The sequence below is a fragment of the Phialemonium atrogriseum genome (assembly GCF_030411735.1).
Source record: "Phialemonium atrogriseum strain 8032-3 unplaced genomic scaffold QBC33scaffold_6, whole genome shotgun sequence".
NCBI classification, from domain to species: Eukaryota; Fungi; Ascomycota; class Sordariomycetes; order Cephalothecales; family Cephalothecaceae; genus Phialemonium; species Phialemonium atrogriseum.
This window is the reverse complement of record NW_026848143.1, coordinates 367254-395137: the sequence shown is the minus strand read 5'-3', so window position 1 is coordinate 395137 and position 27884 is coordinate 367254. Positions and strand designations below refer to the sequence as shown.

At 56.7% G+C, this 27884-nt stretch overlaps 7 protein-coding genes and 1 non-coding gene across 8 annotated transcripts; 5 read left to right on the top strand and 3 right to left on the bottom strand.

Annotated features, from left to right (window-relative positions):
• Positions 1-1372: 1372 nt before the first annotated feature.
• Positions 1373-6658, top strand: QBC33DRAFT_556804 (P-loop containing nucleoside triphosphate hydrolase protein; the record flags this gene model as incomplete). The annotated part of the gene is made up of 5 exons (XM_060429759.1): positions 1373-1777; positions 1829-1855; positions 1913-2030; positions 2098-6211; positions 6274-6658. The coding sequence occupies 5 exons, from the start codon at positions 1373-1375 to the stop codon at positions 6656-6658; spliced, it is 5049 nt and encodes a 1682-aa protein (XP_060285727.1).
• A 1337-nt stretch (positions 6659-7995) lies between these two features.
• QBC33DRAFT_323987 (DHS-like NAD/FAD-binding domain-containing protein) lies at positions 7996-10282 on the bottom strand. The gene is made up of 2 exons (XM_060423609.1): positions 9764-10282; positions 7996-9689 (listed from the first exon to the last, which is right to left on the bottom strand). The coding sequence occupies exons 1-2, from the start codon at positions 10149-10151 to the stop codon at positions 8092-8094; spliced, it is 1986 nt and encodes a 661-aa protein (XP_060285726.1). The 5' UTR covers positions 10152-10282; the 3' UTR covers positions 7996-8091.
• A 733-nt stretch (positions 10283-11015) lies between these two features.
• Positions 11016-14779, top strand: QBC33DRAFT_323914 (RNA polymerase II mediator complex subunit Sin4). Its single transcript, XM_060423608.1, has 9 exons — positions 11016-11380; positions 11437-11794; positions 11855-12104; positions 12164-12609; positions 12664-12880; positions 12943-13065; positions 13131-13244; positions 13308-13589; positions 13658-14779. The coding sequence occupies exons 1-9, from the start codon at positions 11181-11183 to the stop codon at positions 14662-14664; spliced, it is 2997 nt and encodes a 998-aa protein (XP_060285725.1). The 5' UTR covers positions 11016-11180; the 3' UTR covers positions 14665-14779.
• Positions 14780-15380: 601 nt separating this feature from the next.
• QBC33DRAFT_556801 (uncharacterized protein) lies at positions 15381-16766 on the top strand (the record flags this gene model as incomplete). The annotated part of the gene is made up of 1 exon (XM_060429758.1): positions 15381-16766. The coding sequence occupies one exon, from the start codon at positions 15381-15383 to the stop codon at positions 16764-16766; it is 1386 nt and encodes a 461-aa protein (XP_060285724.1).
• A 1338-nt stretch (positions 16767-18104) lies between these two features.
• Positions 18105-21454, top strand: QBC33DRAFT_447037 (uncharacterized protein; the record flags this gene model as incomplete). Its single annotated transcript, XM_060424413.1, has 2 exons — positions 18105-18541; positions 18631-21454. 2 exons carry the CDS (start codon positions 18105-18107, stop codon positions 21452-21454), a joined length of 3261 nt encoding a protein of 1086 aa, XP_060285723.1.
• A 529-nt stretch (positions 21455-21983) lies between these two features.
• On the bottom strand, positions 21984-22069 carry QBC33DRAFT_t26. Its single transcript has one exon. It is a non-coding gene; the product is annotated as a tRNA-Ile (tRNA).
• Positions 22070-22736: 667 nt separating this feature from the next.
• Positions 22737-24957, top strand: QBC33DRAFT_323849 (ammonium transporter AmtB-like domain-containing protein). Its single transcript, XM_060423607.1, has 4 exons — positions 22737-23179; positions 23239-23303; positions 23382-24142; positions 24217-24957. Exons 1-4 carry the CDS (start codon positions 23060-23062, stop codon positions 24789-24791), a joined length of 1521 nt encoding a protein of 506 aa, XP_060285722.1. The 5' UTR covers positions 22737-23059; the 3' UTR covers positions 24792-24957.
• On the bottom strand, positions 24949-27857 carry QBC33DRAFT_467785 (uncharacterized protein). Its single transcript, XM_060425161.1, has one exon. The coding sequence runs from the start codon at positions 27622-27624 to the stop codon at positions 25186-25188; it is 2439 nt and encodes an 812-aa protein (XP_060285721.1). The 5' UTR covers positions 27625-27857; the 3' UTR covers positions 24949-25185.
• Positions 27858-27884: the final 27 nt, after the last annotated feature.

The window sequence follows — 27884 nt, the reverse complement described above, 5'->3', positions numbered from 1 at the left end:
CGGGGCTGATTCTACAGTCTTTGACGGCTGTAATCGGGAATTGGCTGGATCTGATAGGCGAGGATGTTTGTGGCTTGACACTTTCTCCGAAGTCACAGGATCTACACTAAATAACAGACACCAAGGCATCCTGTCTGTTTTCAACCACCTCAACACCATGTCCTTTGAGTTAAAAACTTAAAAATTTCACCTACGAACCTAACTTCACTTACCTAATAGGTAGGTACCGGGTCGCGTTGCATTGTGCCATGTTTCGGTCTCCCCCTCCCCTTTGTTAAAACCTAAAACGTATAGTCTAGAGGTATATATTGGAGTCCAGTTACAAAACGGAGTTCGAGGTTGTAAGTCCGAGAGTCATCGTCAACCAGTGATCAACGGGGAGCGGGGAATCAGTGAGGTGGTAGAGAATGTCATTCTTGGGATTAGAAGCACCTTTTCTGGACTTGAGGAGTGCCTGGGGGATGATCAAAGTATTGAAGCCTCGACTACTGTGTATGCCTGTCGTAGTTGTAATTGACTCCTCTCATGGCTTTGCCTGTTTGAGATCCATGGCATTGGGCCTTTGGCCGTTGGATGGACTCGAAAAATACGCAGTAGATACGGACCCGAACGCTCTATTGTCAGCCTCGTCGCCGAGCATACTTTTCGCCTTAGGCATTCACTGACCCCCGTGTATCGGAAAGTCTGGGAGCACAGGCCAACCTCCCCACCCAGCCTTGAACTTCCCTGTAAGGCCCGACTCACCGTGCTTTTTCCAGTTCTCTCCTTCCACTCCACCACACTGCAATTTGATATTCCGATACACACCCGCCAGTTATCAGGTCTTCTAACCTGCACCACCTCCGCCACAATAATCCTTGACATCGATTAGGAAACAAGTAGTGTTTTTGTTTGCCGCCTGGAGGCCGTTTGTTCATGACTTGTAAGTTCTGTTGCCCTTTGTCTGCTTCTATCGCTCCTGTTCGAATTCTCGGCCGCCTTCCATCGCCGCATCCGCCATCAAATCTAGCCACATGCCGGCGGAGGACGGCCTCTTGTCCTCCATTTCTGGCCATCGGACCCCTGGAGATTGATGGAAATGATGCCTCTCGATGCATTCCAGCCGTGGTTAACCCCCCACAACTGCCCCTTCATCCACCGAGTCCCCAATGGCTGTTCATCACACTTCAGCCTCGCCTTCATCGCCGATCCATCCTGGATGCGACAAGCATCATTAATACATACTCCTCACCCAATATCCGGTGTTCCTTGATAATTTTGAGTCGCCTGATACACCTACGTTAACCCATTCCATCGGTGAAACCTTAAATGGCAGAAAACCCTCACTGACATCGTCGTCTTATAGCAGGCAGGCACCGCCTCCAATATCAGCATGTCTTCGCCATCGGAAGCTAGTCCTGTCAATGGGCATGCTTCTCCTTTGGCGGACGACAGGACCGAGAATATAGCCAATGGCTACCAGAGTGACAGCGACCTCTCCGATGCCCAACCCGTTAGCCGCGACACTCTATCTTCCGATTCCCCAGATGTACTGGGTTCGACTGCCGTCAAGCCCGAATTGTCCTTCCAAGAAGCCTCCGAGTCCAGCGACAATGATGCCTCTGGTGACGCGGACTTTGATATGGAAGCCAGTCCCCAATCTGTTCAGAGCGACGTTGAAAATAGCAGGCCGACTTCGTCAAATGGTTCTCGCCGTGCTCTTAAGCGCAAGAGCGCCCAAGTTACAGAGGATGACTTCATGAGGGACAACCCTGAGCTCTATGGATTAAGACGAAGCGTACGTTCCCTCGTTACCACGTACTGCGAGAAGGCTGACATCCATCCCCAGTCGCGTCCTACTCAACGCCGCCAAATCGTAAGTTCCCCTGACGTAGGCCTCATCATAGACCCTGACACTTACTCCGTGTTCCAGGTCGAGTCCGGTGACGAGAATGATGATGTTGATGATGATAATGATGATGATGATGACTCTGATGTCGCTGTTAATCGGAAAGTCGCCAAGAGAAGAAAAATCGAGCGTTCACAGCCTTGTATGCCTTCGCTCCCTGGTCGTCCATCCATCATCAATGTCCACAAACTAACCTAACCACTTCCCAGCCTCCAAGCGTGAGACGCCCGCCCGTCAGACTTCAGCAGCCGACTCCGACTCCGATAACTACGGCGGTGCGAAAGCCCGAAGCTTCCAAAAGAAGGCGCGCCGGCGTCAGGAATTACAGCCCGCACAAGCCCTTGCCGAAAAGAGGTGGTCCAGCCGCAGGGCCGCGCAAGTCTCTGCTGGGGCTTATCAAGAAAGCGACGGAGATGAAGAATTCGAATCCAGCACTCCCAACCATTGGGCTGGCGGCGTGGAGGATAACTCCCCTTACATCGAGAAAATCATCCGCCATCGTCCGAGAGATGGCGTTGAATTGACCCCCGATGCTACGCGACATGACTTTGAGTATTACATCAAATGGCAAGGCAAGTCGCATCTTCACGATACCTGGGAGACAACCGAGACAGTCGCCGGGTTCCGCGGCTTTCGCCGACTGGAAAATTACTACAAGAAGATCGTCGAATATGACATGGACATGAAGTTTGGCGGTGATGAGATAAGCCCCGAACAACGGGAGCAATGGCTTCTTGATCGCGAAAGGGAAGAAGAGGCCCACCAGGACTACACCAAAGTCGAGCGCGTCGTTGCTGTCCGTGATGGTGAGGAAGGCGATGAATACTTCATCAAGTGGAAAGGTCTCCAGTATGATGAATGCACCTGGGAGGCAGCCTCGCTCATTAGCTCCCACGCGCAAGACAAGATCGACCAGTTCCTGGACCGATCTTCTCGCTCCTGGCAGTCGGATCGGAAGGAGGCCAACGCCGAGACCAGGTCCAGGATGACAAAGATCGACAAGCAGCCATCCTACATTGAGGGAGGGGAGCTCCGAGAGTTCCAGCTGAAGGGTCTCAACTTCCTGGCCCTCAATTGGACGCGTGGGAACAACGTCATTCTCGCTGATGAAATGGGCCTTGGGAAAACTGTTCAGTCTGTCTCATTCCTTAGCTGGCTCCGGAACCAGCGCAACCAGGAAGGGCCGTTCCTGGTCGTGGCACCGCTCAGTGTCATACCTGCTTGGTGCGATACCTTCAACCTTTGGACCCCTGACCTCAACTACGTCGTCTATCTCGGCCCTGAAGCAGCGCGATCAAACATCCGCGAGCATGAGCTGTTAGTCAACGGCAATCCGAAGAAGCCAAAGTTCAACGTCTTGTTGACGTCGTACGATTACATCCTCCTAGACTGGGAGTTCCTTCGGGGCATCAAGTGGCAGGTCCTTGCCGTGGATGAGGCACACCGACTGAAGAACCGCGAGTCTCAGCTCTACAGCAAGCTAGTGAGCTTCAACGTCCCATGCAAGGTTCTCATCACGGGAACTCCGATCCAGAACAATCTGGCAGAACTCGCGGCACTTCTGGATTTCCTCAACCCCGGCAAGGTATTGATCGATGAAGAGCTAGAGCTGCTATCCTCGTCGGACAGCAAGGAACCTGCAGACGAGGAGAAGGACGAGGCGAAGCGGCTTGAGACCCAAGCAAAGTTGCATGAGCTCCACGCCGCGATCGCCCCATTCATCCTCCGACGCACCAAGGAGAAGGTGGAATCTGACCTCCCTCCCAAAACGGAGAAGATCATTCGTGTGGAACTTTCGGATGTTCAGCTCGATTACTACAAGAACATCCTTACCCGCAACTATGCCGCGTTGAGTGATGCAAGCAATGGTCACAAGCAATCGTTGCTGAACGTCATGATGGAGCTGAAGAAGGTCAGCAATCACCCATACATGTTCGCAGGCGCCGAAGACCGAGTTCTGGCAGGCAGCACCCGCAGAGAAGACCAGATCAAGGGCCTCATCACCAGCAGCGGCAAGATGATGCTTCTCGACCAACTCCTCACGAAGCTCAAGAAGGACAACCATCGGGTCCTGATCTTCAGTCAGATGGTGAAGATGTTGGATATCCTCGGCGACTACCTCCGTGTCCGTGGCTACCAGTTCCAGCGACTGGATGGTACCATCCCGGCCGCGCCTCGACGCATGGCAATCAACCACTTCAACGCGGAAGGCAGCGACGACTTCTGCTTCCTCTTGTCGACCCGCGCTGGTGGTCTTGGCATCAATCTCATGACTGCTGACACCGTGATCATCTATGACTCGGACTGGAATCCTCAGGCGGATCTGCAAGCAATGGCGAGAGCGCATCGAATTGGCCAGAAGAAACCCGTCAACGTTTATCGTCTTGTCGCAAAGCAGACCATTGAAGAGGAGGTTATCAAGCGTGCGAGGAACAAGCTCTTCCTCGAATACCTCACCATCCAGGCGGGCGTCACTGACGAGGGCAAGGAACTGCGTGAACAGTTCAAGGAACGAGGTCTGAAGATTGACGAGGCAAAGACGACCGAGGACATCCAGCTTATCTTGAAGATGCGGTCGCAAAACTTGTTCGAGCAGTCTGGCAATCAAGAAAAGCTTGAGCAGCTGGATATTGATGCCATCCTGGAGAACGCTGAGGTCACCAAGACCAACGTTGACGACAAGATCAACCTCAGCAGTGGCGGCATCGACTGGGACAACTGGATGCAAGTAACCGACGTTAAAGTTGACGAGCTTGCGCTCGACTGGGACCAGATCATCCCCGCCGAACAGCTTGCCGTCATCAAGGCCGAAGAGGATAATAAGAAGCATGAGGAGTACTTGGCTAAGACTGTGGAGGAGAATGCCCCTCGGAAAGCTGCATTGAAAGGGTCCAAGAAGAGCGCCGAGTCTGACCGTGCCGAGCGGCTTGCCAAGAAGAGGCAGCGGGAGAGGGAAGAGCAAGACGAGCGCGAGGAGCAGCGCGCATTGATGTCTGATCCGCGGCGTCCGCTTAGCGAGAAAGAAACCCGAAACTTGATCCGCGCTTTCTTCCGATACGGATCTCTGGATGACCGCGAGGAGGAAGTCATACAGGACGCGCGCCTAACTGATAGAGATCGTGACTTTATACGGACCATCATCGATGATCTCGTTGTTGCCAGCCGCCAAGCCGTTGACGTCAACAACGACAGGGTTCGGGAGGAAGAGGACAAGGCTGGCAAGCCCCTGGCCAAGAAAGACAAGAAGGCCGTGCTTGTCGACTTCGGCGAAGTTCGCAAAGTCAATGCCGAGACCGTCGTCGAACGGCCGCCGCAACTGAAGCTGCTGCGCCAGATTCTGCGGGATCATGGCGACAATCGGACCTTCCGACTGCCTGAGGCAACAAAGTCGGCGCATTACTCGTGCGAGTGGGGGGCTCGCGAAGACGGCATGCTCCTCGTCGGCATCAACAAATACGGGTTTGGAGCATGGACTCAGATCCGGGACGACGCCGATCTGGATATGCAAGACAAATTCTTCCTTGAGGAGCATCGGGTTGACAAGAAGGAGGAGCGGAAGAAGGGGGATGATAAGGGCATCCAGTCACCAGGAGCGGTACACCTGGTCAGGCGCTCCGAATATCTCCTCTCCGTCCTTCTGGCGAAGCACTCGAATGATGCTGCGGCAAAGAAGGCTGTGGAGAACCACCATCGCAGCAAGAAGCATCTCATCAACGGACATCGGCGTGGCGAGCTGGCGGGATCTGTGTCCACCTCGCCTGCCCCACAGATGACCAAGAAGCCGAGCCAGGGCCGCGACCGCGACCGTTACGGTGACCATCGCAGGTCCCATAGCAATGCCAACAATGAACGAGGCACGCCCCGCCCAGACCATAAGCGGAAGTATACAGACGACCACGAGGAGAGGGGTCACAAGCATCGCCGGGTGGAGGAGAGGGGTCATACGGACGACCGGCGCGCGTCGGACTCCAAACATGGCAAGAAGCCCCAAGACAAGGAGAAGGCGAAGGTTGATCCCGAAGCTCTCGAGCGGCTTAAGCGGTCCCGAGAGAAAGCAGTCAGCCGCTTCATCGAGCTCTCCAAGGTTGGGAATAATCAGATTGACGTCTCCGACAACCAACAAGTGGTGTGGTCTTTCCTCAAGCCCCTCCAGTCCACCATCGAGGAAATTGTGTATTCAAAAGAAAGGTTCCCGGCGGCTAAAGAACGAGCCAAGATTTTGGGCGAGGAAATCCGGAGGTTTGGAAAGTACATCGAGGATCTCAGAAAGGGTAGGGATAGTGAACAACTAGAGAAGATAGCGAGCTTGGAGCCGCAGTTCTGGTAAATACCGGCCCCCCTACGATGGCAAGTTTTAACCCTCTTTGCTAACACAGACTTGCTAGGGAGTTCTTGTCTTCGATTTGGCCGCTTGGAGACTACCAGGTGTCGGGAAAGAGACTGCAGCGGATGTTCGGAAACCTCCTAGAGCAGGATAAGAAGAAAGCGGAGAAGGCCAACGAGTCTCCACGACCGAGAAAGGCTGAGAGGAACCCGGATCTTGAGGATGGCGAGATCGCCAGTGACCGGGAAGAGAGGCGGGCTCGAGATCCATACCGCGATGACCGGCGAGACTATCGGCGGGAGGAACGCCAAGAGCCAAAGCGGCCCAACTACTACGAGAATGGGGATCGCCTGAACTTCCACCGTCATCGGAGAGAAGGTGATCGCGTGGCCTCCCGCCCGTCGTGGCAGGGACGCAGCCCACCGGCTCGAAACAGCTCCTACTGAGCCGGCCCTCCTCCCAAAGAGAGACGGCGACACGGCAACTCTACTAAAAATATGATCGATAAACATCAACTTTTTGCATTAGTCTGGCGCCCCGGCATTTGGCATCTGGGATTTTCGACGAGGATCCATAAACTACATACCCGGTAACTGCATGGTACAGGGAAGGATTCGTGATTTGGAGTTTGTTCACGCGCGATGTCGGCATAAAGTAATTTTTACTTGTGCTTTTTCAGCTGGCTGGCGGACAAGACCGGCCAACCAGCTGTGTTTCTAGACTGTGTCTCGGGTGGAAAGGGGGGAGATGCTAGAGTTGCTAGGTTGCTTTTGTCGCTGACGACTTCGAGACTTTTTGGTGTCCATATAGGGGTTGGTTTCTCGACGAGTAGACCACGATGACTACATCGGACATGTGCATCGTCACAAAAAGTTACATGGGGTTGGTTATATGGAGGAGGATCGACCTTGATAGCGCCGGGCTGTAAGGTAGTTCAGGTTATTTGGGATGCGGAGGAAATCAGCGACTTTGTAGCCGAAGCTGCCTGTAGATTAGACAGGTGGATATGTACAGTAAAAAAAAAGAATGGCACGCTATCGAGTGTTGGCTGCCCGAGGAAAGAACGTCCCTAGAGAAGGAAAAAAGCATCTGATACCTAGTACTCCACACTTGCCTCGCCCGTACTTGTGATGTGTACATGATACTTAATTTATGGATTATTCTCCCGTTGAGGTTCCCTCGACTTGATGCATACTGCCATAGCTAGCAAGGTCAGAACTAGAAATGCAAGATTCTCAGGTTCCGGACAGACACGATGGTCTAAATTCGAGTTACGATATCAGGATATCTCCATCTTATTTCTCCATTGGGCTCTCTCTCACACCCCCACGGCGAGACCGGGGAGGCCCAAACAAGCTATGGTGATATGGTAATGCTACTAGTTGGGCACGAGGCTCGCTATGTTCATCCCCGGAAGGGAGGAGGGTTTGCTCACACGCTTTCTGCTTCTTCTTCATCATCATCCCTCACTCCTTCTCCGTCGCCCCCGGCCACCAGGCGGAGAACAACATGAACTGCAGCCAGGGGGGAATATCAACGGAAACAAAGGCCAAAAAATAAATAAAAAGGTATGTAGGTGAACTGGTCTCACCCGGCTCCGGCACGGGTTGAGATGCGTTAGAAACATTGAGCACAAAGGCCTCCCTATCCATTTCCAAGAGCAGCGAAGTTGGTTGGCGGAAACCATGCCGCCTTCCCCAACAGCAGCGAGATATCTCCGTTTTATACAGTCGGCTTGGCTGGAATGTACAAAATGGCCCTGCTTCCCAAGGCAGGCCGATGAATAATAGTAAAAAAGGTGGGGGGGTGGTCGCTAGGGGGTGAACCACCGCTATTAAATCACAATCGGCAGATAGATCGTTTTCACAGCGACGGATCATCAGTCGATCAGAAGCGCCATACTACGGGGTTTCGACGTTGGAGAGATGGTCTCCGCCGCTGAAATTCGACGATGCTGGTTGGAAGGCGTGACCGGGCGGCCTTCGAGGCTGTTGTACAGGGCGGGGTTGTCGGGGTTGTCGGGGTTGTTGGCGTTGTCGAGGTTGTCGGCGGGGGTTTTCGTCCACTTGAAATAGTTGGCCAGCGGCCACCGTACCTTGATTTTGGGCCGCAAAGACGGCAGCCTAGACTTGTTGCCGTCGTCGACGGACTCCCCTAGCGAGGACAGCTCCGAAATATAGGGGTCGGCCACGATCTCTTCCTTGGCCTCCTGTTTTATCTCGGGAGCAGAGACATATTTGGTCGCCCTGAAGGCTTGGTTGAGACCGTTGTTCGGCCTGGCCGTGTCCTTCTTAATCTGCCGCATCTGCCGCGGCTTTCTGGCGTTGGTGACTTTCTGGGGGGTCGTGACGTTACTGCTCGTGGCACCAGAGCCGCCAAACAAGAGCCTGCTCTGCTTCGTCTTGGGCGGCTTCTTGCTTGGTAACTGGTTTCGAGGCTTGGGGCTTGCCCTGGGCGTCAAGATTCCGCCTTGAATCTTCTCAACGACCTTCGACCTACCCTCGGCTGGCAACTCCGAAGGCTCACCAGGGATGGTAATAGGACCCGACTCGGAAATCCGTGGCTTCTTTTCGAGGAGAATGTCGATTCTATCGCGACTCAGGGCAGCTTTGCACTGCCTCTCCTTCTTCTCGTCGCCCGTTACCATGTAGGTTTCGCGAACTCCGATGTCCTGCTCATCCCAGCGTGGCAGGTTGGCGAGCTGCGCAATGTCGTCACATTTCCCCTTCACAATAAGATCCCAACAGTCCTTGAACTCGGCCCCCTGTGGCTCTGGATCGATGTTGACCCACGCGGTGAAACCATCCCTTCTGCTCCTGGTGACCTGGCACAATTCCTTCACAAGTCGTCGCACGCCCGGGATCTTGAGACTGGTCCCGACCACGATAACGGCGTCTGGGACCTTGCGTAGGTCCGCCTGTGACACGTTCCCAATAGCTTCCTCATCAGGGTTGTACTCGTTGTAGAGGACGATTCTCGGGCGCATACGGCCGATGCCGTGACTTCGCTTTCCCGCGAAAGTAGTGCGCACCTCGTCCTGTTCCTGGCAGCTAGTACAAGGTGGGGGCTGAGGGCCCTCGAATAAAGAACCATTGAAGGCCTCTAGGTGGCCACACTTGGAGCACACCATCTTCTCGAGACCTCCGTGGAGCTGGATAGTAGTCGGCCAGGGGCCCTTCAGGTTTAGGGGTACATTAGTGGCGAGTGGTGGGATCTGAGTGTCGATACAGTCGACGTTCTGGCTGTAGAGGCGCATGAGGCGGCCCTCCTCGGCAATTGATGCCAGCATGTGGTGGAAGACGGAAGGCTTGGCCTCCGAGGTCATGTGCGCCAGCTCGCGCACCATGGTATGGAATGACGTCGTCGAAGAGTCATGTTTGTATACAGATGCATCGAACAGGTGTTTCCCTGAGGCCTTGATCTTGTGCTGGCCGCGCAGGGTGCTGAAGAGGCCCGTTGAGGACCGGAAGTCGGGAACTAGATAAGAGTCAGAAGGAATGGTTCGGAAGACATGCATGCGGACAGGGGAGGGATCGCGGATTTGTACATACTTCCGGCTGACACAGAGATGCCGGCGCCCGCAATGACGACGATCTTCTTCTTCTTCCGCAGCGCCGACAACAGTCGGTCTAATTGGGCCTCGTCCTCTTCGCCCAGGCTCTCCAGGTCGACGTACTCGGTAGTCCTCGGCTTGGCCGGCGAGATCTTGCGGCGCTTGGCTGGCGGCGGACCATCGGTCCTCACGCATATCTCGTTCTCGTCCGACTGCTTCATTGGAGAAGCGCTGCCGGAGGGGATCGTGCTCGAAATTGGCGACGGATACCTGCGGGACGCATCCAGGATTATCGGCGGAGATGACGGCAATGAAGGCGAGTTGGACAGGACGGAGAGGGGGGAGGAGGGTAGTGACGACGGCTCGTGTTTTACTGCGCGATCCATGGTTGCCGTGCGGTTGTCGCCAGAGATGGTGGTTAAAAGGAGAGGAAAGAGGGAAAACAAGGTTCAGAGAGAGCCCAAGCGGCGAAAGGGAACAAGGGAAGGGTTTTTAATCTCGCGTGCGTTTACAACATGGCTGAGAGAGGTTGGGTGGAAGACGGGTGAAAAGAAGAGTTTCAGTTGTTGTTCTCATCAGTGAATGGACATCCAGTGAGTTGTATCCTGAGCAATTGTGGCTGGTGGGAATTGTCTATTGTGCTTGAGAGTTATTGTTGAAGTTGGGACAACTGACGTCCTCGAGTTCTATTGGTGCGGGATGTACAGTGACCGAACCGATCTACACACACCCCAAGGTGGAAGGGACCTAGGCCAGGACTACAAACAATGCAGATTGCAAAGTAAAGACTTGCTAGCCAAAATAAAAACTCGCCTCGGTTTTGAGTTAAGTCGGTAGAGTTGACTTCTACTATTATGATTTTGCCCAGAATTCGAACTCGTTGCTCGATAGGTACTGCGCGGAGCGAACGAGCACATGTACCTTCCGTACTCCGTACGGGGAATCACCACAGGCCGGTTGCTCGTCGCAACAACCTGACGCCCGGCAACCCAAGCGGCAAGAGCCCCACTTCCCCGTCCCCTAGCTCAAGTCGCGGTGCCAGTTACCTAATCAGCCAGCAAATCACCAGGTCTCATGATAGGTAGCTGAGCGGGCTGTTTTGTGGCTTGAAGCTTGAGGCTTGAGGCTTGTTCTAACGAACCTATTCGTACAGAGCTGAGGCCTTGCACCTGCTCTGTCACTACCTACCTACCTTACCTAGATAACCTTTAAGGACTTGACCTAACTTCAGGATCCAACGTCGCTTCATATCGTCTCTTGACCACCGGTGTCAGCCAATATTGGATAAGAATGCCTATAATGCTACCTGGGGGCTCATGAAGCGTCTTTCCTTCCGAGCCTCCCCCAACCTGCGGCCATAGAATCAAGTCGCATTCAAGCTCCAACACTCTGCTTTTGAAGCAACCAATGCACCCATGGCTTCCGCCGAGATCCCGCTCATGCTCGATGCAGCAATGGACGTTGACATGGATGTCAACGTTGACAACGCCCTAGACGCCATGGGCCACCCAATGCCGGCGAACTTCGACCTGTTTGGGGACCCCCTGCGGCCATCTATTGCAAGCAAACGGCTCCTCCAACGGCTGGATGAGTTAAGAACACGCGGCTGCTGCCAGTATGCCTCCGCCCTTTGCCCGCGCCGCTTGCTCACGTTATTAACCTCCTTCACAGGGGCATTGCCTGGTCCAGGCAGGGGACAATTGCGTCGATCTCCAAGGATGGCCGGTCCATCGACCTACGGTTTCTACGCTGCCGTCCAGAGACCGGTACCTGGGGCTTGAGTGAACCTACCCTCTGCTCTGTCTTTTCAAGTGCCATCCCAGGCTGCCCGGTCACCCACCTGGCCTGGGCATCCACCTCAAGTCCCGAGCTGGCCGTCATCGATTCTGTTGGCCGGGTCACCATACTAAGCTTCTCCATCAGCCTCAACCGCCCTTATCTGCTTCGCAGATGGGATGCGGACTTGGTAGACGACCTTCACGCTGTCGTTGGCTGTTACTGGCTACCCCTGGGGCCTCAAGGCAGACAGGTAACTTCGACTCATCGTGCGTCATGCTGCTTCCCTTATTCTTTCTGACCTCTTGACCAGTACCATATAATGTATGGCCCAGCCGTCTACGAAGCCAGCAATTACAAATACGAGACTTCTATAGTTCCTGCTTTCGGCCCTTGGCATCCAAACCCGACCAAGAGCTCCTTGCTCTGTGTCACCACCAATGGCCTCCTGAAACTCTTCTTCTCTCAGAATAACAGCAAGATAGAGGAGACAACCCTAGATCTAGAGAGTGTCACATCACCGGACGATCTGATCACCCATGCATCGCTATGTTCTGACCGGGGTGAGTTTCTCCTAGGAACGGGCAGGGCAGGTCGAATAGGATGCTGATCAAAGTCGCAGGCACGGTTATTATTGCGGTTGCCACGTCCTCAAAGCAGCTCAAAGTTGTTCGTGCAACAATTCAGTGGGGGTTGCCGCAGTCAGACAAGCAGGTGCCTCACGGGAGTGTACCACTCAACCCAACTCTCAGGCAGAAGCGGATCGCTGTCACGAGCTGGTTTCAACATGGACCAAGCCAATCCCATCTCGACACTTCCATGGCACAGCTTTCTCACATGGAGGTTCTACCATCGGCTTTAGAAGGTGCCCCAGTTGGTAGCGCCCCGTCACTCTCCTCTCCGCTCCTCCTTACTGTGCGGTCTCATGCGGCTGCCGAACACTCCCCCTACAATCAAGACCAACAGAGCATTGTCGATCGCTGGGAGATCCTCAATGAGCAGCCGCAGAGCCTCCATTCTGCACTTGAACAACTCGGCTCACGTGCTACATCGGGATCAAACCTTCCAGTGAGTTCCCCGCAACGTTTCTCCCCCGACAACACTGACGCTGGCCCACAGAAGATGTCCCGCCTACGCAAACTCGATTCTATCGTGATACCCAAAATTATCATCTCCATACACCCAATGCAACTTGGGCAAGTCATTTGCTTTGCCTTCAGCGACGGAACGGTTCAATACCGGCACCGCCTTACGATGAACGAGATATATAATGAACCAAATATCCACAAGATCATGACTCTTGGTCAAGTTGGGTTTCAGTTTGCAGAAGAGTCTCCTTGTATGTTGTAATAACTGCGGCGCGTGGTCCTTGACTTTTGAGCTAACCTTCATCCCCACAAGGCCTCCAGGTAGCCTTCTCGCCCACGAACAGTTCTTTCGTGCAGATATGCGAAGACAACAAGATCAAATGGAATAGCATGAAGTACGCCTCCGAGGATTTTGACTCCTCGATGAAGGATATTAGTCAGTATACGGCTTTTCTTTTCTCCAAGGGGGGCTGGGCTGGGCTGGGCTGACTTGTGTTCCAGGTCAATACGCTGCTGTTGTGGCAGCTCTGAGCGTTGCAACATCGTCCGCCGCGATACAGCAGATGAATTATGACGACATCTTGGCCATTTCTAGGCCGTTTGCCAAGAATCCCCGTACGTGTTGCGCACTCACGCTGCAGGGTTGTTCCCATCTAACCAAACCCCTTTTCCCAACAGGTTTCTCGTACGATTGGATCATGGAGATAGTTAGGATGCTTAAAATCGCCGTCGACTACTCGGAGGAAGCTCACCATGACCAACTCGTAAGAAACAACAACCTGCAGCTGTGCCTTAGCATTCTCAACCATCTTGGCTTCCAAGGAGAATTACAGCCCCGTTCCTTCGGCGGCAAGTTCGCCATGCTCGCCTTGAACGTCCGGAATATTGTCATCCTCATCAGCATAGCTAGTAATACCCCGCCGCAAATGAAGGATAAGCTCAACCCGCTGGACGAACCCGGTAAGCCCCATCGCTGGTCGACGGGTGGCCTTGTGTCTGTACAGAACTGACGGACGGCATGACTCTAGAGGTGGTTGATGCACTTGCAGGATGCGCCAAATGGGCACTAGACCTCCTGGCTTGGCTAGCCGATTGCCTCTTCAATCTTCTCGGAGACGAGAGATTCATGGCCATCCTGAGGAACCAGAAGAGGTTCTTCGAGATGACAGCCTATTTGCAATCCCAGAACGATGTCTCCCTGCATCTGCTCCTCTGCTCGTCGACGCGCGGCTTCCTGTCGGCCGCCTGTCGCCGCCTAATCCATCTTGATAGCCTCAGTCAGCGCGCAATCACATACTACGAGAACAAAGCGGCCGCGCAAAGTGTCACCGACCCAGACGGTACGCCGCCTCGCACACCGTGGCCGCTGTATCATGCGTACCAGAAGGTGCAGCGCTTCACCTCCGGCAGCCTCGTCAAGGTCGCCGAGTTCGACAAGCTCCTCAGCACGCTTAGCCAGGAGATCCGGTCTGCATACCAAAACAGCCTCCCGGGTCTCTCTACGCAGGGTAGGCCGCAGAACCCGCCGCAGGGCCCTCAGACGGGTGGCACCAATGACCCGGCGGTTAAGCGCGCCCAGGTACACTGCGAGCTCGGCATGCTCCTCGCCGCGAGCCCGCCGCCAAGCTTCCAGGGGGTCCTGGTCAACTTCTTCGACAACTCCCTCAAGACCTTTCGTGCCAAGACTGATCCGGCCGAGCTGTTCTTTGCGAACTACGATCTCCTGGAGGTCGATGATAACCGGAAGATGCTGGCGGCGAAGAAGGCCAGCGGTCGATACGTCGACGTATTCAAGCGCTTCGAGCTAGTGGCCGACGCAAGAATCGGCAGGGGGGCGGGTGGCTCGCTGACCGCCGGCGAGGGGACCGCGGCGGAGGACGTGGACTTGCAGTGGCGGAGGTGCGTCCGCTGCGCATCGGTCATGGAGAATGTCTACGGCCAGAGACCAGGCTTCACCTTTGTCCTGGCCCAGCAGCGGAAGTGCTCGTGCGGCGGCAGCTGGGGGATATTGCCCAAGGGTTCACTGGTTAATTAGCCCAGGGTTCTGATGGTCGCCCTCGAATGTACTATGTATGATACTACAACGCGAATTAGGTCTTATCGTGGTCCCGATTTTTTACCTACCCAACATCCTCATATCGTCACGATTTCAAGTGATCCGTGCGGACCAGACGTACCCACGTGCCCCTTACCATCAATATCTGGCCGGGCACAAGTTTGACCAGAGTCACGCTCTCTCCCTAAATTACTTACAAACTCAAACTCCCATGCAGGAGACACAGCCCCTTTCCTCGTTTCCGATATCGGTAACTGGATGGATGCCTTCGATTCTCTAGTTCTCGGATGTCGCATCGAATCGGGAGGCGATGGCATGATCCGGGAGTACTACTAGCATCTCTTTAAGAGAATAAGCTGGGTGCCTCAGAATAGTCATCTCTCAGATAACCATGGTTAAGTTCCGAGGAATACTCGACGATGCTCGGACCATTGCCATATCAAGCTTCGGGCAGTGGCGTGCCTGCGCATCTTGCCTCGCGCAGGGCAGGCTTTTAAGCCTCCGGTGTGGCTTGATATGCCGACTGATTAAGTTCGTCGATCACCGTGCTGACCCAGCTCGGGGACTCCGCGAAGACATTTGACTCGTTAGAACTCTGTGGCTTGGACCATAGGTACCTAAATCTTGGGACATTTAGAACGAGTGAAACAAAACGCCTACCCCTTGGAGAGAAAGACGAGGACAAGCGGCCCCAGATGGACGGCGAGTTCATGAGCGAATACGGCGCAGCAGACCCCTTCGCCCTGTGGCTGTACTTCCAGCAGGGCGGCAAGGAAGTACAGGGCGACGAGAACAACTCGACCAAGAAGACCCCGCGGCCCGACCAGCTCCGGCTCCAGCTCGCGCCGGCGCCGGCGACCCGCTGCATGAAGGCCGTGTGGGCGGCGCACGCGAGCCCGGACGACCCCCTGGCGGCGCTCAGGTGCGACATCGTCCCCGTGCCGGCCCTGCCTGTACCCATGCCCATGGGCGGCAGCAGCGCCGGTCGGTGGGTCCGGGTCCGCGTGACAAGGACGTCGCTCAACCGGCGCGACGTCGCGGCGCTGCGGGGGCACGCCGGCGTCGGCGCGTTCCCTGTCGGGCTCGGCTGCGAGGCCGTCGGCAGGCTCGAGGACGGGGCCGAGGTCCTGGTCTACCCGGTCATAAGCGACGCCGCGGCGGTGGCAGCAGCGGCGGTGGCGGCGGCGGCGGCGGCGGCGAGGGAGACGGTAACGTCGACGGCAACGGCATCGGCGGCGACCTCCTTCTGCGACGATGATGACGACGATGACGGTGAGGGTGGTGGTGGCGGTGGCGGGCACAACGGCGTGACGACGGGCACGCGGCGGCTGCACGTCTTGGGCAGGCACATGCACGGCCTGATGGCCGAGTATGCGGTCGTACCGGCGGCGAACCTGGTGCCGAAGCCGCTGTGCATGCCGGTCAACACGGCGGCGGTGCTCGGGTGCGCGTGGCTGGTCGCGTACCGGATGCTGTTCACGCTGTCGGGCCTGCCGGGGACATTTGGGGGGCGGGTGGTGCGGAGGCGGGAGCGGGAGGAGCAGGGTCAGGCTCAGGCTCAGGCTCAGGCTCAGGGCGGACGGCGGATGCTGGTGCAGGGGTCCAGCGGCGGGGTGGCGACGGCGCTGGTGCAGATGGGCGCGGCGGCGGGGATGCAGGTGTGGGCGACGGGGCGGACGGAGGAGAAGAGGGCGCTGGCGCTGCGGCTCGGGGCCGAGCGGGCCTTCGCGCCGGACGAGGAGATCCCGCTGAGGGCGCACGCCGTGTTCAGCCTGTGCGGGGCGGCGACGTGGGCGCAGGCGGTGGACTCGGTCGAGGACGGAGGCGCCATCGTCCTGTGCGGCGACCACGGGGGCGGGCGCGCGGAGATGGACTTGGCCGGGCTGATCTCCAGGGGAGTCGCCGTCCGGGGGGCCGGCATGGCCACGATGGAGGAGTTCAGGGAGCTGGTGGGCTTCGTGGCAGAGCACAGGATACGTCCGCTCATCGACAGCGTCGTCCCGTTAGATAGTGGCGTGAGACAGGGGCTTGAGAGGTTCATGGCGGGAAAGGTCAGGGGGAAGCTTGTCGTCTCCCTGTGAATTGGGGCCGACGTTTCCTCCTCATGACTCGCTTCTAGCTTCTAGGCTCGCTCACAGTCGAACATCCTCGCTTACGCCGGGCGGCATTTGGGAGGGTCCCATGGCCTCGGCTTTGGATGTTTCGAAGATCAAACAATCACAAGAGCCGGCCACCAGACCTTCTTTCCCTCTGTGCCCCCAAACCCAGGTCTGTCCGTCTGATTGTCCATAGTGCAACGCAATGCAGCGTCCCGAACACATGGGCATCGAGTAAATCATTATGATCATTATGCCGTCTTACATGAGGAGCTATTTTTGACATCGGTTTGGGCGGCTACATAACCCCCTGTTTACGAAGTAGCAATTCATACTAGGTATTGTCTTCTCACGAGGGATGAGGTCGTTCGGGAACCAGTCGATGAGTGGACCATATCGGGAAATGAACCAAGCAATTATTGGTAATTATTTGTATTACCTTCGGGCTCGGGCGCTTCGAGCCATCCTTGTTCGCGCGTAACGCCCAGGCAGGAGGAGGCTGTTGCCCGAGCGAGCTGTTAAGATTCTCTCATGGAAACCAGGCAGCGAACAACACCGCCGCTGGGAACGCCACCCAGAAATGGTGCAGAAGCAAATGTACCGCCCATGCATGCTACTTATGCAGTATCGTCAACTTGAGGAAAGTGGCAGCCAGAATATCTGCAAGCAAGGAAGGGGAGCGAGTGTACGGATGTACTGCGTAGATTACAGAGTTGCAGGCTGCCTATCCATCACGCCCTGGCCACCCTCCATCTCCACACGCTACTGCAATATATTGTGCAATACAATCCTGTACATGCAGTTTCCTGCAAGGTACCAAACACGCCAACCCCCAAATAGGAACGCTAGCTAACAAAAGCGCCGGGTGCCCCTGAGTTCCCTGACCGTATCGTTATGCGTGTGCCTGTATGGAGAAAAAGCAGCAAAAAGGGCAGGCAAGTCATTGGGACTCCTGCAGGAAAGCAGGCGCATCAAAGACTCCACAAGTGCCACACCGCTGAAAACAAAGCCACCTATTGGCTCACACTAGCCCATCCTAGTCCATCCAAGCCCGTTCCCTTGCAACCTCAGGAGAGCCCCTTTCGATGCCATGTACTGATTGGTACCTGGCTGGCAAGGATCGACAGGGCAATCGTCCACTACGAATGTGCTTTTTCACCCTCCTTCTCTCCGATGTCCTTTGTGACCTTTAATTGCCCTCGTTAATGTATCATTGCGCTGTCGTTCTTTTACCAATTTGGCCATCAAGCCTTGAGGGCATACCGAGTACCTACTGCGGTAGTCTAACCCCCCACGACAGAGAGCAGTCACTCTTAAGCATCCATGGCCACTCTCGAGCCTCCTGAGAGTGGCGCCGACCCCTCCTTTTCCGACACAAGAACTGCTTCATCTGATCCCCGAGAACCCACTGAGCTCGAAAGATCTGCCCAAGCGGACGTATTCCCTTTGTCAAACCCACTGCCGAGTCCAAGAAACCTGCGGTCCCAGAGTCTGGCCCTTGGTGCTCCGTCAGCGATCGCGAAGAAGGCTCCCATCAAACGCAAGCCGTTGTCCTCTACCGTCTCGCCATTGGCTGCCAAATACTCATCCCAAGACTATCTCGAGATTGCACCACACCACATCGTCAAGCCCGAGCAGCGATTCTCCCGGCCCTTCTCGGTTGACAGCCCTACTCTCTACGAGTTTCCCGACCGCTATTCCCTCCCCGTTGGCCCCTCGGATTCGGTGGCACCGTCGGCCAGCCTGCCACTCAGCCAACCGTAAGTCGTGATGCTCACTCTCATTTCCCATGGCTAAAATGGCAAATATGATGAACTGGCCAATACTGATTTTCTTTTCCCGCAAGCAGATCCTCTCCCGTCTTCCTGCCGTCGCACTCGAAGCCGCTAGAATTCCCGGTTGCCAGCGCGGGAGAATCAGAAAGTCGAAACATTCGGGAGACCAACCCTGCAGCAGCTCAAACAGCTGAGGTCCGGTCACAACATGAGGTCTTGACCGCGGATACGAACCGTCTGACCACTCAGAAACAAGGCCTTGACCTTGCCCCATCCGCCGGTCTAGAACCGCTGGATATCGATAATTCTAATACTAATACCATGTCGCTCTCGGTCTCCGTACGCAAGCACGTTCCTCCACACCTCAGTCTCCGCGAATTCGATACTGGCGTACAGGCTACGCTCAATGCGACTACAACAAGTCTAGACAAGTCCGCCAATATAAATAAACCACTCCCGAAATCGCCAGCCTCATCCAAGTTGGGAACTCTCTTTGGTTGGGTCTCACCGTCGTCAACCGAGTTTTCGGACAAAGGCTATTCACCCCTTCCCTCACCTTTCTCACCCAAGCCACGGACAGACTCTATCGACTCAGATGCTACTCCGACGTCAAAGGGACCTCATTCTGGACATGCCAATGCTGCAGCTGACGAAAGCCCCCTTGACTACTGTGAAGCATACCTACAGACGCCACCGGCCACCACTTCAACACCACCACTTGAAATCGAAGAGATGGAAGACGAGCTGAAGGCCATAGGCGCCGAATTGGCAGCGTCCATTCGGCGCGAAATGGATTTAGAAGACCTTGTCGACAGGCTTCAAGAGCAGATAAACAACCCCCAAGCACCCGGGAAGAGGACTAGCGACTACTACTCCGACTCAGGTTATAGCTCGGCTAAGTTCAGCGAGTATGATCAGGCGAAGGAGGAGATCTCGCAGGTCCAGCGCAGGGCAGAGCAGGAAAAGGCCCAACTCCGGCTCGAGCTCACCAGCAAGCTCCAGGACGAGCGATCTAGACGCAAAGTGCTAGATCAACAAATAAAGGAGTTGTCCAGAAGGGCGTCACAAATCGACTTTGCCCAAATCCAGAGCAAGGATACGAGTGGACGGGTCAAGGAACTCGAGAACACCTGCGAGGATCTGCGTCGCAGGCTGAGCGAGGAGCGCCAAGTCAAGGAGAACTTTGAGGATCTCCTATCGGCGCTCAAGGGCGAGCTACGCAATGCGACAAATGAACGTGACAACCTCCGCGACGAGATCGTCCCTCAGCTGCGCGCTCGTGTGGAAGGTCTCGAGGCCGAAGCCGCCGAGAATGCGAAGACGGCCTACGACACCACAAAGATGCAACAGGAGCTCCAGTCCTTGAAGGATGAGAACTCGGAACTGAAGATGACGGCCCCGCGCATGTCCGTGTCAGGGGGCCTCTCGAGGTCTGCTTCCGTGGCCGGCCAGTCGTCGTACAAAAAGAGCCGGCCTCCCTCTCTTGCCCGCTCCAACACAGCCAAGCAGCTGGAATCGCGCGAGGCGTTGGCGGAACGACTCAAGGACGTCGAGGCTCAGCGAGATGCCCTGCACAGCGCTCTCAAGAGCCTCCTCGAGCGGCAGGAGTTGCAAAACCGCGATTACCAGAAGAGGATCGTGACTCTCGAGGTCGAGCGGGAGCGCCTGTTGTCAGCATCACCCAAAAAGGCAGGCTACGAAAGGGACGTGTCAAATCTCCGCGATGAGATCAGTGTTCTCCGTCGCCGTGCCGAAGATGCTATTGAGCAGAAGTGGCAGGTCGAGAAGGGCCTGAGCGGGCTGAAGATGGACCTCGACCGGGCCGAGGGAGAGATTGCGTCTCTGCGAGAACTGCTCGATGAGAAGGACATACTCATCCCTGAATCGCTCGCTCGCTCAAGCGGCAGCTCCGATGGAGCTTCGGCGGTGCCAGTGACCTCCGCTTCCCTCGACAAGGCATACAAGGACCTCCAGGCGGCCTATGCGGATGCGCTAAGACGCATCAAGAACCTCGAGGCCGGAACCACCCCCAGCGACGAGAAGACGAAGCTTGCCATCCAGCGTCTCGAGCAGTCGCTGACGACAGCCGTCTCGGAGCGAGATCTCGCAAGGCGGGAGGCGGACTCATACCGCACGCAGCTGGATGCATACCAGTCGTCCGAGAAAGAGCACCTCGCTTCGGAGAAGGATCTCGCAGACCAGCTCCAGGAATCCGCGCGGCGGGTCGAGGAGCTCGCGCAGCAAGTCAGCAACCAGCTCGCGGCCAACGCATCGCTGCGCACGCGGCTCACCGAGGCCGTGGCGCGCGGCGAGGCCGACCAGATCGCCAACAAGGAGCGCATCGCCGGCGTGCAGTCGCGGCTCCGCACCCTGGAGGAGCAGCTGGTGGCGGCGCAGACGGCCAACGAGGAGCGCATCGGGCGCCACGAGGACGAGATCGCCACGCTCAAGGACGCCCACAGCGCGCAGCTGCAGCGGCTCCGCGACGCGTCGGGCGGCCTGCGCTCGCCGCGCCTCTTCCCGCCCAAGTCGGCGCCGTCGCCGCTGCTCAGCCCCGGCGGCAGCGCGAGCGGCGGTAGGTCGCCGCGGCTACTGTTCTCGCCGACGCGGCCGACCATACGGCGGACGAGCACGGCGCCGTCGGACGTGGGCGACGCGGCCGAGGTGGAGACGCTCAAGACGCGCGTCAGGGAGCTGGAGGCGGCACTGGCGGCGGCGGACACGGACATGCAGGACGTGGTCGGGCGCATGAGTGCCGCGCAGATCGAGGTGCTCGAGCTGCAGGAGGCGCGCGAGGAGGCGGTCCGGCAGACGCGCCGGATCCAGCGCCAGCTCGAGGAGGAGACGGTCAGGGCCTTTGAGGGGAAGTTCAAGACCCTTACTTCGGAGGTTAGGTAACGACGTTTGAGAAAATCGGGGGCGGCAGCTTGCATTGCTTATTTTGCATCTCAAAGCGTTTTCGCGCATCGGGTTTTTTATTGTATAACCCCCCCTCGCAGTCTCGAGGCATTTACATGGATGGGGCATCCTGTTTTGGACAAAGGCGCATGGCCAGGGTATTTTCTGATCTTTGTGGAGTTTTGGACATGACAAAGTTTGCGAACGTCCCTTCGGAAGAAGGCGTACGCTGCGAACGACTTGGAAAACTTTGACAACAGCATGCAAGGGCATACCCAACATCTTCGGCTGTTTGATGTTTTGGTTGCTAATTTTCATCGGACTATTGTCTCTTGTCTAATACCTGTAACGCTATATAGCAGTTGGGAAGACTGTTGTAAACAGCCTAGATAGTGTACTATATCATACCGGTCAGTTAGAAGAGTCGCAGAGTCGTCTACTGTCAAAAAGTCATCACATTTGCAGTACATTTTCGCAGATTTCTGCTCTCCTGATGTCAAAGTACCTATGCAAAGGTGCAAAAAATAACTGGTCAATAAGAGGCTTGAACTCTTGACCTTGGCATCACACAGTTTCCTATTAGTGCCACGCGCTAACCAACTGCGCCAATCGACCTTGGAGTAATTATCGCCGCCAACAGCGATGAAGACGAGAGAACGGATGAGGCTGAGGGAGCGATGCACTCGCTGTTACCCCCACACACAAGTTTCTTCTGGCCAATGAAGACCCCTCAGAAGCTTATCTCTAACCACCCTCTGAACCTTATCTTTACATGGTTCTTTTTATTTAAGGGATTCAGCTCGGAAACAACGGCAGAGATATGCTCATTTCACGTTCACTCTACTATAGTACTTCCCTCGAGTCTCCCATGCGACGTCACCGCAGAACCTAGGCCCCCGACCCAGGACCACCGTTGTTCTTCTTGCCCTGATATGATATCGTGGTTAAGCTGTTCATGAGCATCACACTGTTGGAAAGCTACTAATTATGCATTATTCGATAAGGGGATGCTTTGCTTTTCCATGGGCTAAAGGTCATCGATATCCTGGGGCCCTGAGCCGAATCATGCATCCGGGTGCATGCATGTTTTCCCAAGAGAGGCAGTGCCTCCAACTTACAACTTACTGGAATTAGAAGAAAATAAGTGAGTAGATGTAGTTGTCACAAGGATCATCATGACCCATCCAAGTGGCATAGGTTGTCCCTCCGCTCGCAGATAGGGGTTCTTAAGATTACATGCTATGCGGAGACCGCCCGCACACCTGGACGATCAACACGTCCTGCCGTGGCTGCGTGGGTTGATACTGATAGCAAGCCTGAGGCACGGCTCGCACGATTGGTAGAACACGAATTGCTTCTTCCGTGTCAGACATCCCTGCCCCTGAGCTAGCTGCTATCTCATCCTCCTGTCCATTTGCTATCTAAGTGTTTTGTCCTGTATCTCCATCGTTATCATGCTCGCCCCCACCTCCATCAACCTCAGCCTCGACTGGGCGAGCACTTCACCACTATACCTAGCTGTGTACCCTCTTCCATTGCGACACTAGACCAGTGGCTACTTCGTCCCTGCATATTGTTCTGCACTGACAGCTTGATTTGCCCAACATGGCCGTTCCTGAGGACGTCGATCTCGATGCGCTCAACTATGTCGTCAAGGTGCCATACAACGGCACTGGTGCGACGGGCGGCGATCCGATGACTGAGAACTTGAACATGTGGTACGAGGTGAGCCAGAGATTCTGTGCCTCCTGAATACGCTGGGCCCTGACGCCAGAATCCTCAAGACCGGCGACATCGCCTGGATGATAACCGCAACCGCCCTCGTGCTGCTGATGATCCCCGGAGTGGGGTAAGTGCAGCCCGAGTCCAGGCATACCGGATGTCTTCACACACGAAACCTTCCTTAACCGTATCTCGTGTGTTCCAGCTTCTTTTATTCGGGTCTTGCCCGGAGAAAGTCGGCCCTATCGCTGATCTGGCTGTCGGTGATGGCCACGGCCGTGACGACGTTCCAGTGGTTCTTCTGGGGCTATTCGCTGACCTTCTCGCGCACGGGCGGCCCCTTTATCGGGGACCTCTCCAACTTCGGCTTCAGGAACGTCCTCGCACAGCCGTCGGTCGGCTCCAGCCGGATCCCCGACCTTCTCTTCGCCGTCTACCAGGGCATGTTCTCGGCCATCACCGTGGCGCTCGTGACCGGCGCCGTCGCGGAGCGCGGCAGGCTGCTGCCCTGCGTCGTCTTCATGTTCGTCTGGGCGACGCTCGTCTACGACCCGATCGCCTGCTGGACCTGGAACCCGCACGGGTGGTCCAACAGGATGGGCAGCCTCGACTTCGCCGGCGGCACGCCCGTGCACGTCACCTCGGGGGCGGCGGCGCTGGCGTACTCGATGGTGCTGGGTAGGCGCCGCGGCCACGGCACCCACGAGCTCAACTACCGCCCCCACAACGTCGCCCACATCGTCGTCGGCACCGTCTTCCTCTGGGTCGGCTGGTTCGGCTTCAACGCCGGCTCCGCCCTCTCGGCGAACCTGCGCGCCGTCGTCGCCGCCGTCGTCACGAACCTCGCCGCCTGCGTCGGCGGCATCACCTGGTGCGTCCTGGACTACAGGCTCGAGCGCAAGTGGTCCACCGTGGGTTTCTGCTCCGGCGTCGTGGCGGGCCTAGTGGCCATCACCCCCGGTTCCGGTAAGCCCTGTTATCCACTTTCTCCCTCGTCCAACCCCCCTGAGAGCTGACAAAAGCCCACCCCCTTCCCCCAGGCTACGTCCCCGTCTGGGCAGCCATACCCTACGGGATCCTCGGCGCCGGCCTCGCCAACTACGCGACCAAGCTGAAGTTCGTCCTGGGCATCGACGACGCCCTCGACATCTTCGCCGTGCACGGCGTCGGCGGCCTCGTCGGCACCGTGTGCACGGGCGTCTTCGCGAGCGCCCGGGTCGCCCGCCTCGACGGCGCAGGGGGCGGCGGCGTCGTGGGGGGATGGCTCGACCGCAACTGGGCCCAGCTGGGCTACCAGCTCGCCGCGTCCGTGTCCGGGCTGGGGTACTCGTTCGTCGCCACGGCGGCCATCCTGCTCGTCGTGGGCCGCGTGCCGGGCCTGAGGCTGCGCGCGGCCGAGGAGGACGAGATCGCCGGGATAGACGACGCCGAGGTGGGCGAGTTTGCGTACGACTATGTCGAGCTGGAGCGCGAGGTCGGCGCGGATGGGGGCGTGGTGGAGGCGGTGAGTGTGTTGTCCTCGCGCGATGGTGGGAGGTCTGGTGGGTTCGGGGACCCGCTGGCGGGCGGGGAGGAGAAGATATGCCATCATTCTGCTCTGTCGAGGTTTGTATGACGATGTGCACGTGTGTGATATGGAAGCTAGGGGTCGGCGGTTTTGAAATGGCCATGCACGTGTTTGGATGTCAGGGGAAATGGGGGGGGCTGTAAGTCGAGGAGCGGATCAAGGGTTGATAAAGAAGTCAAGCTGCTACTGGGCCTTTTGTATTGTGCTGACATGTTCATTGGGGTGTTTTTATACTGTTTGTTTCGAGACGCAAGTGATATACAAGCTGTCCAGTATCCCAATGGCACACAACCCCATGCGTTGAACCTGGTCCTCCAACGCCTCGAATGCGAATGTGCGGCAACCCAATGCAACGCTCCATATAAGCAAACCGCAACCCATGCAAGAGAGAAGAAGAACAATAGGTATGGCAAAAAAAGGGGGCGGTTGGGTAAACAACGCATCAACACCACCTCTCCCACGGCTCCCGCCACTTGACACCCAGTATCTCAAAGATCCTCCTCTCGTCACGCCCTTCCACCAGCTCCCCCTCAGCGACCTTGACCCTCCTGGGCCCCCTCATGACCTCCCTGTACAGGCCCCGCTGGTTCAGTCGCATGCCCTTCCTCGAGGCCAGGAGGCGCATGCTGCGGTTGAAGATGTCGTTACCCGTGAAGTAGATCAGCGCAGCGCCGTACTCGGTCTCGGGAACGAGCAGGAAGTCGATCCTGCGCCAGACGGGCTTGTAAGCCCCCGAATTTTCGCCCTCGGGACGCGGCAGCACGCAGCAGCCGTGCCACTTGCTGCCGCCACCGCCACCGCCACCGTTGGTAGATGGCCGGCGGCCGTGCAGGGACGCGAGGGTCGCGACGAGGATGCCGCGGCGGGTCAGGACGGCCAGCAGTTCGTCGAGGAAGGGGACGAGGTCCGCAGCGGAGGAGGTGCCCCGGCGGGTAACGACGAGGTCGACGTCGCCTGAGGAGTCGGCGCCACGGCGGTAGCTGCCGCCGACGAGGAGCTCGACGCGCGGGTCGATCTCGACGGCGGCGGCGCGGACGTGACCGGCCAGGGCGTCCACCTCGGCGCGGGGAATGCGCGTGTTGAGATCGTCGTAGCGCTCGAGCCCCAGCCGCTGGTTGGGGGTCAGGTCGGCACGCTGCCGGAGGTCGTCCAGCGTCCGGAAGCCCTGGGCGACCCACTTGCTCGCGCGGCTGACGCCAACGTCGTAGATGCCGAGGAATAGCTCGAGGACCCGGTCAAGGGGCTCGCCCTGCGCGTACTCGAGCCGACGCAGCCGGTTTGTCTGGACGATCTCCTCGATCTTCTGGGCCAGGCGCCGGCCGATGGCCGGGAGCCGGTAGGCCTCCTCCTCGGTGGCGATCTTGACCGTCTGGCGGCGCAGGGTGGAGATGGCCTTGCGGTAGGCCGTCGTGCGCCAGTGGTCGTTGATGCGCGTGTAGTAGTCGCACATGGACTGCAGAACCTCGATGGTGCGGGCATTGGGTTTGGCCGACGCTTCTGACCCGTCCTTTGTGCCGCCCCGGTTGCAAGCGAAGTGCTCTGCAAACGGGATCGACTTCTCCGCGGTCGTAGTGCTCTTGTGGGCACGGGGTTTGCGCGAGCTTGAATACGCGGGCTTCGAGCTCGAGCTCGAGTCCGAGTCCGAGGCGGAACCGTTAGTATCCTGTAAGGATTGGACCTCATCGTTATCTTCGTCCAAGGGAAGATCCTTGTACTGTTGGATGAGAGATATGTACTCGGTCAATTCATCGTTGACGCTATCCTTCGCCATACGTCCGCCCTCAACCGGCTTTTGGAACTCAGCTGATTCTGGGTCTTGGGGGGGTTCGTCACCAGAGGAGCCGCCGGGTTGCTTGCTGCCGCTAGAAAGGGTCGCCAGCCCTTCTGACGGCTTGCCACCCAGCAGTTCTTTCTCAACCCCCCCGAGAGATGATTGTCCACTCCGTGGTGGTGTTCCACCGAGTGCTGCGTCACGGTCCCTTTTAGGGTTCCTCTGTACATCTTTCAAGGGCAGCGACCCCCCTGAGTCTTCCAATGGCTGTTGAACTTCAGCCGGACTCGAGGCTGGCGCTGCTGTCAAAAGGGGACAGCCAGTCACTCTGTACCGGTGCTGACAAGGGTTCAAGAGGGTTCGAAAAGAGATACTGTCAATGGGATAATCCTCGTTGACGATAACCAAAGAGCTTGCGGTGGACTCCAGGATCTTCTCGACATCTTTGTAGGTGAGGTTCTTGTCGACGACGGCATGTGTCGCGCCGTCCAAGGTCCTGATCCATTGTGCGCCGTATTCTTGTGCTTTTGCTATCCGTATCTTCCTGGCCGGCGCGACATCGTTGTTGGGGATATAATAGAAAGAGAGGTCGCGGAAAATCTTGTCAGATTCCGGAACAGACTTGGCCGAGGCTGAAGAGTTACGTTTACGCTTACGCATAGTTGGATTTGAAGACGGTGAGTTCTCAGGATGGGTTGAGTGTGTTGGTAGCGGATTGGTTGAGCTTCGGTGGAGTGCCGGGTGAACCGTCTTTGATGAATCTGGGATCGGTGTCTCTTCAATGAATGAGGCACCGGTGCCTCTGTTACGGGACTGCCCAGAGTTCCCAAGGATTGGCGTACCCTCGATGACCTTGGCTTGAGTAGCCGCTATACCCAGAGCCGGGCTTGCTTGGGTCCGGCTTGCCGAAGGAGTTTCCCTTTCTTTGGGCATCCCTGGGCGTGGAAACGGACTGCTGGCCTTCCTCCGGGGCTTAAAAAAGGCCCGGCATCTCTTTCTATGCCACTCCTCCACATCATTGCTATCATCTTCGCCATCTGTGTCGGGTTCACTCAGAGCATCTAGTTGGTTGAAGAATTGCACTTTCTCCGTCAAGGAATGGGAGCTCATCTTTATGTGTCTCGAGTTGGTCGCGGGGCTTGACAGGTAAATCAAGTCAAGGGAGTTGTGGTTTGGGTAGTCTGCAGTTTATCTACTATGTAGTAAGTACCACCGCGAGACCGCAGCCATCTCAGATGCCTGGAGCTGGAGTTAGGAGTGACGCTGCTGCTAGGTGGATATTCAATTATGGAGGTACAGCCCAGGCAGAGCGGCAAGGATCACGACCGTTTCATTCGGCCGATATGGCATGCATTAGTGGATATTGCTTT